The 17093-nt window shown below is 37.8% G+C and overlaps 3 protein-coding genes across 4 annotated transcripts in view; 1 reads left to right on the top strand and 2 right to left on the bottom strand.

The window, feature by feature from the left end:
- Positions 1–3434: 3434 nt before the first annotated feature.
- Positions 3435–11776, top strand: LOC130904486 (ER lumen protein-retaining receptor 3-like). 2 transcript variants are annotated; one of them, XM_057817271.1, is made up of 5 exons: positions 3435–3828; positions 5869–5920; positions 6159–6317; positions 6383–6635; positions 10547–11776. In XM_057817271.1, the coding sequence occupies exons 1-5, from the start codon at positions 3806–3808 to the stop codon at positions 10588–10590; spliced, it is 531 nt and encodes a 176-aa protein (XP_057673254.1). In that variant the 5' UTR covers positions 3435–3805; the 3' UTR covers positions 10591–11776. The 2 variants fall into 2 exon arrangements, with proteins under 2 accessions (XP_057673254.1, XP_057673253.1); XM_057817270.1 differs by having other exon boundaries at positions 5820–5920; positions 10547–11768.
- LOC130904482 (GTPase IMAP family member 7-like) lies at positions 10707–14944 on the bottom strand. The gene is made up of 2 exons (XM_057817260.1): positions 14608–14944; positions 10707–12461 (listed from the first exon to the last, which is right to left on the bottom strand). The coding sequence occupies exons 1-2, from the start codon at positions 14639–14641 to the stop codon at positions 11437–11439; spliced, it is 1059 nt and encodes a 352-aa protein (XP_057673243.1). The 5' UTR covers positions 14642–14944; the 3' UTR covers positions 10707–11436.
- A 260-nt stretch (positions 14945–15204) lies between these two features.
- The window catches only part of LOC130904478 (ankyrin repeat and fibronectin type-III domain-containing protein 1-like), a 44566-nt gene continuing 42677 nt past the window's right edge, over positions 15205–17093 (bottom strand). The window contains exon 19 of the mRNA XM_057817249.1: positions 15205–16388. Within this exon, the coding sequence (XP_057673232.1) occupies positions 15679–16388 (710 nt within the window). The 3' untranslated portion in view covers positions 15205–15678. The remainder of the gene's footprint in view (positions 16389–17093) is intronic.

Consider the following 17093-nt stretch of genomic DNA (forward strand, 5'->3'; position numbering starts at 1 on the left):
GACTGGTTTACGCTCAAGTGAATACTTACTGTATGAGGTCAAATTCAGATTGGGATGAAATAAATTGAAACAAATTTAACATTATTAAATGAAAATGTACATATATATATGTATGTATGTATGTATGTGTATATATATATATATATACATACATACATACATACATACATACATATATATATATACATACACACACACACACACACACACACACACACACACACACACACACACACACACACACACACACACACACACACACATATATATATATATATATATATATATATATATATATATATATATATATATATATATATATATATATATATATATATATTAGGGCTGTCAAAATTATCGCGTTAATGGGCGTTAATTAATTTTTTTAATTAATCACGTTAAAATATTTGACGCAATTAACGCACTAGGCCCGCTCAGACAGATTTAAATGTCAGTACAGTGAAAGGCCAACTTGTTAATTGTGTTTTATGGAGTTTTTCCGCCCTCTGCTGGCGCTTGGGTGTGACTTGCATATGTTATGTGGCGTAATGTCGCCCTCTGCTGGCGATTCAGTGCAGCTGATTATTTGGGTTTCGGCGCGCTTTTCTGATGTGATTATATGTCGACGCGAACTCACACAGACAGTGGTATTCAGACCAGCTAACGTTCGCATCCAGTATTCAGTGGCAGTTCTCATAGCCCCATCACACTGTTTGTGTCTAATACATGCATCGCTTGTGAGTTATATTCCTCCTTTGTTTATATTCATGAGCATTAGATAGTTATTGATGATGTGTATTTGAATTTGTTCACATATATGGTGAAATGCAGTTACATTGTTAGATGCTTGTGAGCTAATTGGCTAGCGCTACTGCTCAAATGGACACGTGTGTGTACATTTTGTTATTTTGTGATTTATGCAAGTTATTGACACATTGCCTTGTTATTTTCAGTTTTACAAAAATACAAGAAACGTGCTTCTGTCAAAAAGAGATGTCTTCAGTAAAGCCCATGCAACTTTGCCACACCGTCTGATTTCTTTTTGGAACTTATGTTCGCTATCTGTCAATTTGTGTACTCACACACATTGAGGACAGAATAGGGCTACTAGTTTAATTTTTGATTGAAAATTTTACAAATTTTATTAAAAAGAAAACATTAAGAGGCGTTTTAATATAACATTTCTATAACTTGTACTAATATTCATCTTTTAAGAACTACAAGTCTTTCTATCCATGGATCACTTTAACAGAATGTTAATAATGTTAATGCCATCTTGTTGATTTACTGTTATAATAAACAAATACAGTCATTATGTACCGTATGTTGAATGTATATATCAATTTTGTCTTCTCTTTCCATTCCAACAATAATTTACAGAAAAATATGGCATATTTTATAGATGGTTTGAATTGCGATTAATTGCGATTAATTACGATTAAATAATTTTTAAGCTGTAATTAACTCGATTAAAAATTTTAATCGTTTGACAGCCCTAATATATATATATATATATATATATATATATATATATGTATATATATATATACACACACACATATATCAATCTTTTTACCAATCTTGTTTATATTTGGCACGAACATGACAAGACACACCTTTTTGCGATTGTTATATGTTTTTCTTATTTTCACATTTATAAAGCTTAAACTAGCTTCAAAAATGGCTGCCCCTCTTGAAGCTCGTCAGAAACAAAGAGCTTTAATCGAATTCCTTGTTGCAGAGGGAGAAACCCCTCTGAGGATTCACAACCGACTGGAAAATGTCCACAAGGATGATACCATAGACTATAGTACTGTAAAAAGATGGGTACAGCGGTTTAAAAACAATACTGAAGACCATGAAGACAGTGAATGAGAGAATTCACCAAGGACCAAAAAGTTCAAGGCCCAAAAGTCAGCTGGCAAAATTATGGCCACCATGCTTTGTGATTCTCAAGGTGTAATCTTTGTGGATTTTTTGTCGAAGGGGGAAACCATTAAGTCTGAGGTATACATTGAGACTCTTAGGAAGCTCAAAGCAAGAATTCTACGTGTTCGGCCCAACTTGGACATGGCAAATTCGCTCCTGCAGCATGACAATGCACGTCCTCAAACAAGCATCAGGACCATGGAGGTCATCACTTCATTTGGATGGACTGTGATACCACATCCGCCATATTTTCCTGATATGGCATTGGCACCATCAGACTACCACCTCTTTGGTCCAATGAAAGAAGGACTCCGGGGCAACCGATATGGCAATGACAATGAAGTGAAAACTGCTTTCAAGAATTGGCTTAGAGATCAACCAGCTGAGTTCTACAACACTGATATACGTGCCCTCGTTCATAGGTGGACTGTAGCTCTTGAGAGAGGTGGAGACTACGTGGAGAAGTAAAAATGTCATCCTCACACTTGTACCTTTCTTTTGATGTATAATACATGTTGCTATTATAATTTGTTTGTACATAATAAAGTTGGGTGCATTACTTTTTGAATACCCTTCATACTGTATATATGAGTGAAATCTAAGGGACTCAGATGTTTTAAATCAGACTTTGGATAAGTTACAACTCATAGCAGAGCCTTTGTCAGGACTTGAATATAAAATATGTATTTTTAATTCAAGCATAAAAAGGTAACCATTTGATGAAAATAAGACTGACTCATAGGACTGTTTTCACTATAATTTACAGTTGATGTATGATGTCAAAGAGCACCACTGGAGAGGAGTGAGCAATACGGAAAGAAAAGCCTGTCCACCAAATAAATCTCCCACAATAAAGATACCTTATATAGCTAATAATTCATAAAGAATTGTGTTTTATTTGAGGTTTTAGTATGTGAAGCCTTTGTGGCTACTAAGGAGACACGGTCCTAATGTATAAGATATTAGGCATATGTCAAAGGTATCGAAAAGTATGGAAGAATCCACACTGAAATGTTGTATTCAGATGAGATATTTGATCGCAAAAGTTCTAATATTCAGTTATTTATTCATTTTTGCAGGACCATATGTCACCAGAAATTTGTTGTCCTGGGGAAATTTGATTTTATACTACTCTTGATTGTAATGGAAGATATTTTTAACATTTTCCAATTTAACTCAGGAGTTGACATTGAAAAAGCGCTAGGCGTCCAATTCATTTGAACTGGGAGAGATGGCAGTGAATGAAAGTTTCTTCACTCTCAGCCCTCCAGTTGTGAAAATGAATTGAAGGTTTATCAGTAGAAAAAGAGCCACACGATTGGACATCTATCATTGTCAATTGCACTGACAGTTAATTAAATCAAACAAACAAACAAAAAAAATAATAATTTTGGGGGGTTTATTTATGTCGACATAGCAGCGAAGAAGGAGAAAAAAGATGATAATGGGATTGCCTTAATTTTGAAAAGCCTAAACGGAAATGCCCTATATGATCAACACACAGGAACTTGTTCTGCTTAGTTTGTGAGCTGTCAGGCAGACGTCTGTGGTCAGCCACGTCACCTCCTCTCTGAGGAGCTTCAATTCTAGTCAACCGTAGACGCCAATCGGCTTGTGAGCATGAGTTAAACGTCGAATGCTTTGTTTTTGTTCACGCATCGGAATTCATCTCACCAGAGTGGGGTTCTCAACGTGCAACGATTGGCATTTTTAGTGGCCTTTCACCCCCCCAAGATCGCTCGTCGATCCAAGTGTTTCGTTTTTTTTTTGTTTGTTTTTTTAAACTAAGTGCCATTTCAAAGATCAAAATGAATGTGTTTCGTCTGGCTGGTGACGTGTCGCATCTGTTGGCAATTATTATTCTGTTAATTAAGATATGGAAATCCAGATCATGTGCAGGTAGGGAGACTTTTTATTATCATTTTTTGTGCTACTTTGCTAAGTGATACCGATTGGAAATTAACGCATGATTAGCAGCAAGCTTAAATGTGCCAACAAGATAGACGATTGATAATCACATATATTTGGTCGGGATGTGGCGGCTTTACTAACAAAATCGTGGGAGCTACGTGGCAGTTTTAGAACTGCATTCTATGTTTACTAGTAGTCTACTACACTTCGTATGTCAAGGGAGGGATATTTGGCTTTGGGACACAATTTCTTTAGGCGTACGAACCCCCCCCCTTCCCCCCAGTTTACTGGGCAAAACATAAAATGGATCAAATCTTTAAGAGCAACGAAAGAGTTGAGGAGGCATATTTATCATATTTAGTTTTATTTGCTCTGATGGGGAGGTTCAGAACATCTTAGCTGTCAATGTGCACTTTGGACTTATATTTGTTCATTTATGTTAGGCTACTTTTTCATTTCCTTATGGTTTGAAAAAATCATTGCGCGATCTTCAAAATATATTCCATTTCACTCTGCATAATATAAGTCATTTGTACTTATTTTTCTGAATGTATGTTACTTATTTTTTTATTATTGAAAAAGAAAAGAAAATGTTGAAATTAACTTCAATTTGAGATTTGGCATTTAGTAGGTGAGGAAATGAGGGAAAATAAAAATTAGAAGATGGAGATGGAGTTGTTGTTTTTGTTAACTTTTATTTTGCAAATCATTGAAAAAATACAATTTAGAATGAAAAGTAAATATATAAAACTTCTGGCTCCGTGGCGACCTTCACATCGGGGAGTTCCGGCAAGAAATTCTAGCCACTTTCACCTCTAAGTATACAACTGTTTTAGTATGAAGAGCTTGCTAAGGGTTTGCCTGCTGTACTGATAGCACTAGCTAGCAAACCATTACAGTATTTCGTTATAGAGTAGGCTTAGCCCCATCTGGAAACTCGCAATCTCCACTATAGCTCTGAAGCGAGGTCCATTCTTAACAAAGTAAATTCAATTGATGACAAACTTAATTCAATAAATTCTTGACAAACTGGATTCAAGCCGATTTTGAAAAAGAAAATTTCCACAACAACTTTAAACATCTGTAGGATACCAAAAAATGCCGTCATTATTTGGAATCCATTTTTTTGAATAGGTGAATAACGCTCATTGGGGCCGGGAAAATCCCGTGTTTCTTACAGAGTGAGCTGGGACCTCGCTTCGGAGCTTTGTAATAGACATCGCGAAGTTCCAGATGGGGCTGGAGTGGGCTAAGATAATAAGTTAATTTTCAGCACTACACTGACACAAGACACCAACCTTCCTTTATGAAGTACTTTGTCACATCCTGTTGGCCTTTTCTACCCCTCTCCTGTTTTGCTTTCTTTTCTTTCCTCTTTTGATAAACCGGTTTTTGTTATGAAAACATTTCTGCAGTAGCGCGCACTCAGTCATTGACTGGTGTAAATGCGCACCGCTGCTCCCGGTCTGATCGAAGGAATGGCGGACCAAACCATTTAATGAAAATACAGGGGTTGCGGGGGTGGCTGGCAATACATATGCTCTCTGGGTGTTTACTTTTTGCCAAAAACAAAACAAGAGAAAGGAACCTTTCGTTTTATTCCTATTAAAATTATAATGATTAATATTTAAATTTGCAAACGATTACCTGATGTTCTAATTTTCTTTGTGGGCCTTATCAGGGCATGGGCCCTTAGAATCTATATCACTTTTCACCCCTATACGGCGCCCCTGCCCTCATGTCCAAACTGTTGTTTCCAAACCTCTATGTCTGTAACCCAAAATCAACAGGTGACCCAAAAATGCCCCAAAAAACAACAGGAAGAGACCCAGAAATGTCCCAAAATCAACAGGAAGTAACAGAAAATCAACAGCAAATAACCTAAAATGCCCCAAAATAATTCATTGGCTGCCGTTGGCTGGTATTGACGGCCATAGAATGACCACAAATATAATCATTCTCATTTGTTCTGTTTGTAGGCATTTCTGGGAAGTCTCAGGTGTTGTTTGCTCTTGTCTTCACCACCAGATACCTGGACTTATTCACCATCTTCATTTCTCCTTACAACACAGTCATGAAGGTGAGCACTGGCGTACGAAGTTAGAAAAAGGAGACCTAAACTACAAACACAAGTTCTAAACAAAGAGACTAGTTAAAATGTGGTTGTAGTCATGAAGAAAAAGGAGCTACAGGTGAAAACATGGCAATTGTCAACTTAAAAGTTAATTTCTAGTATCACAGGCAATACTCTTTTTCTTCTGTTTCACCCTTCCAAAAAGTTTGACATCATAATGATCTCAGATGCACTGTGCTGTCAGGTGGTGTTTTTGGCGCTGTCATACGCTACTGTGTACATGATCTACATGCGCTTCAGGAACACTTTTGACTCTGAGAACGACTCATTCCGTGTGGAATTCCTGTTGGTGCCCGCTGTGTGTCTGTCCTTACTTAAGAACTACAAGTTCACTCCTGTGGAGGTAAACAAGTGTTTATTCTTTATAGTGGGATTCCTTTGAATACTATGTTTGTATCTTCTACCTAGGTGCTTTGGACCTTCTCCATCTTCCTGGAGTCTGTGGCCATATTGCCACAGCTCTTCATGATCACCAAGACGGGCGAGGCTGAATCCATCACCACCCACTACTTGTTCTTCCTTGGCATGTACAGAGCCCTGTACATCGCCAATTGGCTCTGGCGCTACCACACAGAGGGCTTCTTTGATCAAATTGCTGTGGTGGCTGGTGTTGTGCAGACTATTTTCTACTGTGACTTCTTCTACCTTTATGTCACAAAAGGTGAGCTAAGGGCTCTAGATGGGTGAAATCAAGTTGTAAATTTGATAGGAGAGGGTAATTACTAGTCTTGCACCGATATCGATACTAATTTCGGAAGAGGCCCTAGGCTGCCACACACGCAGATCCAAGAAGAAAACAATTTACTAACGTGAGATTTACATACACAAGTGTTAACAACAAGCCTAAAAAAGTGCTTTTGAAGCGTCATCCATTTCCACCAAGATTTATTATTCATTTATTCCACCGAGAGCACGGAATTCTACCAGCGAGTCTGTAACGAGTCGCGTCGATGGCTCGATGTGTGCATCCGGTCAGCTAACCACCCTCCCTGGCCTGGACTCCAGTTGTCCGTTCATTGGGTGACATACTAACATGTAATGAGCATAGATAGTTAGCTCTAAATGGTTCTAATGCACATATTTTTTTAGTACAACGAAAAGGAAAAAAAGGACAATTTTGTTGAATTAATGCAATAAAAAAGGGCAATGCAACAGAAAATTGATCAGATCTTTAAGGGAAAGGCAAGAGTTAAAGAGATTTATTTTCTCTGATGGCGAGGTTCAGAACATGTTAAACCTATAATGCCTGATCCCGGAAATAATGAACAGAAAACTCGGATTTTTTTACCCATTTGAAAGTTTTACGTGGTCCTTAAACATAATAAAACATTTTGAACATTTTTTATTAAATAATTCATATGTTCTCTAATTTGTATCATAAATGATACATTAAACATCACATGCAGTTCTCTTGGTAAAAATAAATATACCTAATTTTTTTTGGTTTGTTTTTACTGCAATGTGGTCCAGAAATGCTTGTCTCAAATGTGATACATTTGGCAATATAGTTAATGTGCACTTTTGACTTTTTTTTTTGGTTCATTTACCTATGTTAGGCTACTTATTTATTTCCTTATTAATAAAAAAAAAAAAAGTCAATGTTTGTGTTTTCTTCAAAATATATTCATTTCACTGTGCATAATCCTAAGTCGTTTGTACTTATTTTTGTTAATGTTACTTTTTTTTGCACATCATTGAAAAAAATACACAATTTTGAATGAAAATCTGTTTTTCATGTATGCCTTGTGGCAGTAAGTGTAATGCAGTAGCCTAATGCATGCGTAAGACCTGTTGTTTTATTTTGTTAGATCAAACTTCCAAAAGCAATTTTCTTTGCATTTCTGTGATAATAGGAGGTTTGTTTTTTCCAAGATTGTTCAGCCCTAATAAGTATATTTTACTAAATGATTTTTAAGCATTGCAAATGTAATAGTGATATAAAAAAGATGTGTATAAAACAATTGATTTGTACATGCACACATGCGTATATCATAACATTTTCAAATACTGTTTTTATTAATTTTATTGAAAAAAATCTGCAATGGACTGAGGGCGCTAAGTTTAAAGCATAAAGTAGCGAGGGATCGCCGTATACCGCAGTCAAGTGATTATACTGCAAAAAAAATATTTATAGGTTTAAATTAAAAATGGTATTAGTACAGTATCTGCATCGGCCGATACTACATGACAGTTACAGGATCGGGAGCCAAAATGATAATGGTGCAACACTAGTAATCTAGTAGCCTTTTATCCTCTCTCTAGCTAATGTGTCATTCTCAGACTAAACCAAACTTGTTCGAACACTGCTTTTGCTAAGATTTTTTTTTTAAAGACTGATAAAGTTAATGCTGACTTAATTCACAAATTGATAAACACAATTATTTGAATTGCACATTAACACATTCCCAATGAGTCAATCTAAATTAACATTTCATTTCAGCACCTTTGAAATACAAATGCTAAATACTATTAAATTCATTCAGATTGTGTGTGTGACAAATTGATTAATAGCAGTTAATCTCAAGCAATTATTCACAATTAAAATGTGTAATCATTGCCTAGCCCTACTGAAAATACGCAGTCATGTGAAAAAAATAGGACACCCTATGGAAGCCTTTGTGTTTTCTAACATATTTGGCCATATGGATATTTAATATCAATTTTAATAATCTTGAGAGATTCAAGCAATAGAACCAAACAAAGTTGAATTTACTTTCTGTAAAATGTCATTTTAAATAAATGCAATTTCTGTTGAGGAGTAAATTAGGACACCCCTACATTCAATCCCACTTAAAATGGCTAAAATCACACACAGGGGTATAACATCAGGTGTTGAAGAAGGTTTGCCTTATTTACACCTCACATTTAGTTTGGTGTGCCCCTGACTGTTGAAGTGAGAGAAAACACCATGGTGAGAGCAAAGGAGCTGTCTGATGCCTTCAGAAAGAAGAATGTAGATGGTTATGAGTCTGGTAAGGGATTTCAAAAGATCTCAAAAGAATATAAAATCAGCAAAACAACTGCACACATGCCCATGTCTGGCCGTCCAAACAAGTTCACCCCGAGAGCAGACCGCAAGATGCTAAAAGAAGTCTCCAAAAACCCTAAAATGTCATCACAGGACCCACAGCAGGCTCATTCCATTGTTCATGTGTATGCCTCTACAACAGGGGTGGGCAAACCGGTCCTCGAGGGCCGCAGTGGGTCCTGGTCTTTGTTCCAACTGACCCAGCACAGATAGTTTAACCAATGCGGTTTCAGCAGAAATGAGAAGCACCTGACTGCAATTGACTGATTGCACTTGTAAAACAGCAGATTGGTGAAAAGGTGTCTTCTTAATGGATTGCAACAAAAACCCGCACCCACTGTGGCCCTTTGTGGAATAGTTTGCCCACCCCTGCTCTACAATCAGAGACCAGAAAGTTCAACCTTCATGGGAGGTGTGCAAGGAGGAAACCTTTGCTCTTCAGGAAGAACATGAAGGCCAGACTGAAGTTTGCCAGAATGAATGTAGACAAAGACCACGACTTCTGGAATAATGTTTTTTGGACAGATGAATCCAAAATTGAATTATTTGGACACCAGAACAGAGGGCATGTTTGACGTAACCCAATATAGCATTCCAGGAAAAGAACCTAATACCAACTGTGAAGCATGGAGGTGGAAGTGGCATGGTTTGGGGACGCTAGCTGCAGCAGGACCTGGCCAGCTCACCATCTGTAGAATCCACCATGAATTCTATCTTGTTTCATAGGGTGCTTGGGGAACATGTGAGATCATCTGTGAAAAGATTAAAACTGAAGCGAAACTGGACCCTGCAACATGACCATGACCCAAAACATACCAGTAAATCAACTAAGGACTGGCTTAAAAGGAAGAAATGGAAAGTCCTGGAATTGTCAAGTCAAAGGCCAGATCTTAATCCCATTGAGATGCTGTGGGGTGACTTGAAACAGGCTTTACATGCAAGAAACCCCTCAAACATCTCTCAGAGGAAAGTATTCTGCATTGAGGAGTGGGGCAAACTTTCTTCAGACTGATGTCAAAGACTGGTCGATGGCTATAAAAAGCATCTCACTGAAGTTATTTCAGCCAAAGGGGGTAACACTAGCTATTAGGTGGCAGGGTGTCCTCTAACTTTTGCCTCAGTTAGAATATGCATTTTTGTTGATATATTTGGTTTGTTTTACTCAATAATGTTAATTTTTGTTGTTTACATGCAATTAAATCACAGTTTTTCCAGAGATAAAGAAAAACGAGATCAGACATTGATATATGAACATTTCTTAATAAAGAACTGAATATATAGTGGGGTGTCCTAATGTTTTTCACATGGCTGCATTTCTTCTTTTATAATAAAGGTGTGCTAAATAGTACTTTTGAATTCATTACCGTATTGTGTTTATGACATTACGAATTAATGCAGTTAATCCCACACAATTATTCGCAATTAAAATGTGTAATCATTGCCCAGCCCAAAGTTAGCTCACGGTAAAATGCTGTGCAGTTCTTTGGGCTTAAATAGTTAGCATTATTGTTCTTAATTTATCCTTCTATCGTGTTCTTTTGCAGTGCTAAGAGAAAGAGGAAAAATGACCCTGCCGATTCCAGTGTAGCGGCAGATGAGCTGACATTCCGTCGACCAAAACAAGTGCTTTAAATTGAATTCCTGTTTGGTCGGTGGTGTGTGTACCCCGACTTGTTTGTTGTGGTGTTTCCCTTTTTTTTTTTTTTTTTTTTTTTTTTTTTTTTTAAACTTTATACGCTGGGATGCAAACATGACACTGAAAATGTATGTTTTTACGCGCGGCCTAAATTGGGCACTTTTACAACAAAGTATAAGAACATATTTCTTTGCCATTAACTGGTGCTCAGAATGCAGAGACAACCGAATGCAGTATCAGGTATTTTATTTGGCTCATTGTCTGCCATTGATGGTGATAGACGTCCAATCCATTTGAACTGGGAGGGTTGACAGCCAACGTTCACTCGCTGTCAACTCTCCCAGTTCAAATGGATTGGATGTCTGCTAATGATAAAACTCTTTGACTATCAGTTCATCTAATTCAGTTTTCAGTTCAAAGTGACACTCCCTGTTTATTTTCCTTTCAACCCTTGTTGCCAAGGATGTGGCCTTTTTATTCTTTGTTTACTTTAGACTTGAGATAACGTCATGGGAGTAAAAGGGCTAAGCAGTTGCATGAACTCAAGTCAAGCCAAAAATCTAATGTTTAACAACATGTTATGTAAATATACTATCAAATTCAAGACACTACTTTATCTACAATTGTCAGGGTGCTTTGTTACTTCAAATGTTCTTACTAAATTAAATTGCACATTTGTTAACATTGCCTTTATTCTGATTGTGGAACATTCAAATGAAAGCATGCTCCTTGGTATGAGAAATACAGAAAATCTTGTGTGAGGGTACGTGACGGAAGGTTGACAGCTTGTGATCTCTCTCATTCTTTCAGAAATGTTTTCCTGTGCTTGTACAGCACCTTACTTCCTTCTCTCACAGCCCCTCCCACCACTTTGGCCGCCGACCTGATGGAGAACGGCGAGGTAACCAGAGCTGCTGCCTTCTCCGCGACTTTGATTTTCTTCAAAGCCTTGCTTTTGTTCTTGTTTGCGTCTTGCATCCCAGCGCCTTCTGCCGCACCTTTTCCTAGCGCGTACAACAGCTCGCACCAGAAGAGTCTTTCGGCCCTCCGGTTGGCTTCCTCTTCTTCTCTCCCACAACTCATTTTTAACTCTGTCTCTTGCCCTTCTGTTTCGTCATCCTCCGTGTGAAGCCACCTGTGTCGTCTTTCTTCCAGAATCCTCTCCTGAGCATCCTTGATAGCATTCTCTGCCTCATTAAACATGGCATCGCTATAGCAACCGCCTCCGTTGTCTGCCACAAGTTTGTCGATCTTTCTCAGAAGTTGCTCAACTTGAAGCGAGCATGAGGTCGTATTCCACTGCGCGCTGTTGTCAAAGACATGAAACCCTCCACGGCAGCTTCTGACAAACGATGAAAGCTCCTTATTCTGCGCTAGAAAGTCTTGAACACAATTTCCGTGAAGTTGATCTCCCCATGTAAACAACACCAACGTAAACCTGGTAGCACCAGATCCAAATGTTGCCCGGGTCCACTCCAGGACATCTTTGTCCTCCTGGGTGAATCTGCAAAGCCGCAGGGTCACCAAAAATACATGGGGTCCGAGAGAGGACAGGACTACACAGTGTCCCACTTCTTTTATGATGTCCTGAGGGGTCAGGTGTGTGTGAAAGAACCCTGGCGTGTCAATCACAGAGACGCACCTTCCGCCAACTGTCCCAGTCTCTTTCTTGGATCTTGTGGTGACAGAGCAGGGGGAGACATCCACCCTGAAGGCCGACCTACCCAGGATGGTGTTGCCTGAGGAGCTCCGTCCTGATCCGGTTTTTCCTAGAAGGACAATCCTCAGTTCTGCCTCTGATGTGGTCAAAGATGCATCACAGGCTGCAACAAGGACATGGTAAAAAGTAAGAAACTACCTTAATTTCCATATCTGACATCAAAAGTCATGATCATAAAGGAGTGTAACTGGAGGAAAATGATCCTAATAAGTCTTAAAATTCAATGTTTAAAAGTTAATTATCTTGTTGATAAAGTACAATTAAAAACAAACAAATGCCTATTGGATTTCAAGCCATTTGATAAGCACTAGGGGTAAGGTTGTTCCGATCATGTTTTTTTGCTCCCGATCCGATCCCGATCGTTTTAGTTTGAGTATCTGCCGATCCCGATATTTCCCGATCCGATTGATTCAATTCCAATCATTCCCGATAATTTTTCCCGAACGTATACATTTTGGCAATGCATTAAGAAAAAAATGAATAAAACTCGGACGAATATATACATGCAACATACAGTACATAAGTACTGTATTTGTTTATTATGACAATAAATCCTCAAGATGGCATTTACATTATTAACATTCTTTCTGTGAGAGGGATCCACAGATAGAAAGACTTGTAATTCTTAAAGGATTAATGTGACTTTGTATATTGTGACTAAATATTGCCATCTAGTGTATTTGTTGAGCTTTCAGTAAATGATACTGTAGCCATTTAACTGTTCTGCCCAAATGCATGATGGGAAGTGCAACCATGACTGTGCGTAGTGGCACCAATTGATATATCTTCTCTGCGTTGGGAAATAACATAGGGAGTTAAGAAATAGATCAACTACTACCTTTCTTCCCCACATTGCTTCCCACGATATTTCTAATTGATGAGAGAGGGATTTTAAGGCTTTAGCTAATTATAAAAAGGCTCCAAACACTGCCAAAATTCACTCTACTCATTTTACGCTGCCTTTTAGCTCTATACATAGGTAAAACGGTGCTATTATAGATTGAACGCGACAATGCGTGAGTGGGTCGTGCAGCGCATGCGTTAATTGCGTGAAATATAATAACGTGATTAATTTTTTAAAAATTAATTACTGCCATTAACGCGCTAAATTTGATAGCCCTACTTTAAGCCAAAACTAAAGACTCTGGATGAGTGTAGACATTTTGTCTGTAACGTTAAATACAATTAGAAAACGATTTAATTAAAAAAAAATATATATATATATATATATATTTAAAAAAAAGGCATGTCCGATAAAAAAAAAAAAAAAATATATATATATTATAAAGTATTATTGTGTATATACATATAGTAGTATCCTATAAGATTAATACTATATATTTAATTTTTGTAACTGTGACTGTGTGCCTTTCATTCAAAATAATTGGGGTAATATTTCAGTGTGCCCTCTGCTTGATCTATTTTCAGGTTAAAACAAAAGTTGAACAGTTTTCCCCCCTCCCCCAAAAATGCTGAATGCACATCAGAAAGAGCATCTGAACTCACACAAAGTATTCTGAAAATGATTGTCCGGGACATGAGGACCATTGCAATTCATTTGAACATTTAGAACATATATACATACCACAAAAAGAGTAAGAATTGTTTTGACTCCTGTTAAAAAGGTGATGTCACAGTGTTTCCGTTTACATTTATTTTTTGCGCTAGTTAATGTCAACAGCATTTGACCTCATTGTTTGTGATTTATTGATGTTATTTATTTATACGTTAATAAAGAATTTAGGTGTTCCAAAATGTTTTTGTGAATTAATAAGCTTCAACAAAAATGTCATTATTTAGTAGGTAAAAAAAAAAAAAAAAGAAAATTACATGAGTCGACTAATCGTAAAAATAGTTGGCTGACTAATCGGGAGAAAATTAGTCGTTCGGGACAGCCCTAGAAGTAACCACAGCTTCCCACCTCTGATAAGCATAATTGAAGATACCCAATTTCGGTATGCTTATTGATGGATACATTGATGGAGATTTAAAAACAAATAACTATAGAGGTGCACTACAGTGTACGTTCTCAACCCCTGTAACAGAGAATATAAAGTCCTGCTACAATGAGCAATGCCATGCAGTATTATTTTCGGCAACGTTTCTGATGCAATGCAATGAAAAAGCTCCACCATTAGGGTTAAACATAAAATAACGAAACAATAAGATCAACGAGACTTTAGGACATTTACGGACTGGTGACTGTGTCCGGACAAGATTGTAATATGACGACATAGTCAGTTACATACCTTCAGGTGACGAAGCATTTTCAGACGCTGACATCCTGGCAGAATATATTGCTGCTATCAACAGACAGGATTAGTATTATTATCTTTTTTTAAGAGTAACATGGAATTTTCTATTAGAATGTAAATAAACTGATGTACGTCATAGAAATATTCTTTCGCCATACTGCAGTGCGTGCAGTTAAAAGTGAGCACATCAGGGTTTAATTTCATGGCTGTAGTGTCTTAATATGGCCATACGGTGGCGGAAGTGTCTCAATGTTTTGTAACATTGGCGGGAATTCATGAAGTGACCCTTTTAAGGTCAGTGGTCAATACGGTGGGCACCTGTATAAGAGTTGACATTTAAGACATGCTTTATCCCTTTATAGAGCAACTATTTCTGGTAATTAAAATAATTTTGACACTTCAGTCTTTAAAGGGCAAGTGATCATTTTTGGTCATCAAAAAAAAAAAAAAACGATCATAACTGATAATATATATATATATACATACATGTTAAATATTTTGATTTTGTAATCACGCATTTATAAATGAACACAATGTTAATAAAAAGTAATAAAATTAAAATTAAAATGAATTAAAACAAATACACACTGGTTACGGCCCCAAGTGACACTCTATATTTTTACGTCTTATGTCATCAATGGCTGTCACTGACATCAATAGGTGCCCTGTAAGGGTTAAAAAAAATAATCATAATTTGTGCATGAAAGGGTTTAAAAAAAAAAATCACATCCACTTATAAAGGCACCATCACTTTATATTGTTGGTCATCTGTATGACCACTTGCACAGCAGTTATTGTTTAGTACTAGGACTTGCAACTTTTTTTTTTTAATTCCAGTGGAATCAGCAAAACGGTACATTCGGCAAAAACATGGCTATTTCGATACATTTTGAATATTTACCGTAGAACAGGTTTGATTGACTAACACACATGATTACAAAATAGATTGTTTTCAATTTTGCTCGGTTATAATTAATATGTGCAATTGGAGCCACACAAGGTTGTTGCGTTAAATCAGCCGACCCGCAGCCACATTAAGTATTCAAGTCTTTTGTTGACAGTTTATCAGGAGGAGCTGTTAAATGATTTGTCCCACTCTGCCTGGTTTCGCACCGGAAAATTCTGTCCTCTACTATGAACCTGTACTGATATATTATTTCCAGGTGGAGTCTCTGTGTCACATGCTGTTGTATATGAGCTTAGCATGTCTTGTCCAAATAAAGTAGTTTGGTTACAGTCTGTATTTTCTGCACTGTTGCTTTCATTAACACATAGAGCTTCATGCAACAAAATTGAATTCTCTGAGTCAAAACAGCTGCTCTTTTCAGCCATCCCCAGTCCAAAACATTGAAGCATATCCATCACCGATGGAGCGGACGGACTACTTGGGATCTCCTCTTCGATAAGACTCAGTGTGGGCAAAATATCCACCAACTCCGCCATTTCCATTGGCCGGATGACCTCAGAGATGCTGGAGGGAAAGTGCTCTAAATCACTGAAGGATTCTGGTGCATCCAAAGCTGCCAGGCCCACTTCCAACTGTCCAACTGGAGCAGGATCTAATCCAGAGTCGATTAAAGTGCTTGCACATCCCAGTTCTGATTGGCCGATGTTTGTCATATCCGCAGTTGATTGGGCACTGATGTCTACGGGGTACCCTCCCTTTGCAACGCCCTCCATTAACACCACTGTGGCCTCCTCCACGACAACCGTATTTCCTGCTGGAGAGGAGACCTCTGCTGTGACAACATTTGGAGTCATGCTGACTAAATTATCTGAAAGGGAGAACAAAAGGCGCAATTAGAAAATATAGTCAATTGCTAGAGCTATTAAGAATCATACCACGGGCGTTGGTTTGCATAGGGACGGTAGGGACATAACACTAGCAACTTTTCAGGATGCCCAAATTGTCCCCACCAACTTTTACGCAACCTTATTTGCATTATGTAATGACTTCATTTATATAGGTAATTTAGATTGTCTTCCCATGTTGTAAGGATAGAATTAACCCTACCATTATGAAGTGAATTACAGAACTTTCAATATGTTCAGACTTACATTGAACCCTTTTCACTTGAATGTGCTTGTCCATTTTTTTCCCCTCTCAAACGCAAGATTGATTGGCTGATGAATTGACCCCCCCCCACTCCCTACACACACGCGTGCATTCACAGCCAGTGTTCTGTCAAAATTTTTACCCTGATATTTTGCTTCCAAAGCTTTTGTGGTAGTGAATAAGCACTCTTTTACGTTTAGTTGGACTCTCAATGTTATCCAAAGGTACTAAACAAGTTACATGATAAACATACACGTTCAACATGAACAGTGGCGGACTTGGCAATTTTGGGGCCTAAGGCGAACATATCCAGGGGCCCTCTTCATGGGTCAGGGGTTAAAAAGGTGAGAAGGGTGAGGAGGAAATATGTTCTGGTACACTAGGACTTTCCTAAACGACAAATTTTCTCCTGATTAGTCAGCCG

This window comes from Corythoichthys intestinalis, chromosome 16 (assembly GCF_030265065.1).
Source record: "Corythoichthys intestinalis isolate RoL2023-P3 chromosome 16, ASM3026506v1, whole genome shotgun sequence".
NCBI classification, from domain to species: domain Eukaryota; kingdom Metazoa; phylum Chordata; class Actinopteri; order Syngnathiformes; family Syngnathidae; genus Corythoichthys; species Corythoichthys intestinalis.

What these genes read in the sequence shown, in the direction of transcription:
- LOC130904482 (XM_057817260.1), bottom strand. Translation starts at nt 14,641, where the DNA reads ATGTCAGCGTCTGAAAATGCTTCGTCACCTGAAG. An exon ending in AAATGCTTCGTCACCTGAAG is followed by an intron (nt 12,462 to 14,607) that starts GTATGTAACTGA and finishes TCCTTGTTGCAG; the next exon opens with CCTGTGATGCATCTTTGACC.
- LOC130904486 (XM_057817270.1), top strand. Translation starts at nt 3,738, where the DNA reads ATGAATGTGTTTCGTCTGGCTGGTGACGTGTCGCATCTGTTGGCAATT. An exon ending in CTTACAACACAGTCATGAAG is followed by an intron (nt 5,921 to 6,158) that starts GTGAGCACTGGC and finishes CTGTGCTGTCAG; the next exon opens with GTGGTGTTTTTGGCGCTGTC. An exon ending in ACAAGTTCACTCCTGTGGAG is followed by an intron (nt 6,318 to 6,382) that starts GTAAACAAGTGT and finishes TCTTCTACCTAG; the next exon opens with GTGCTTTGGACCTTCTCCAT.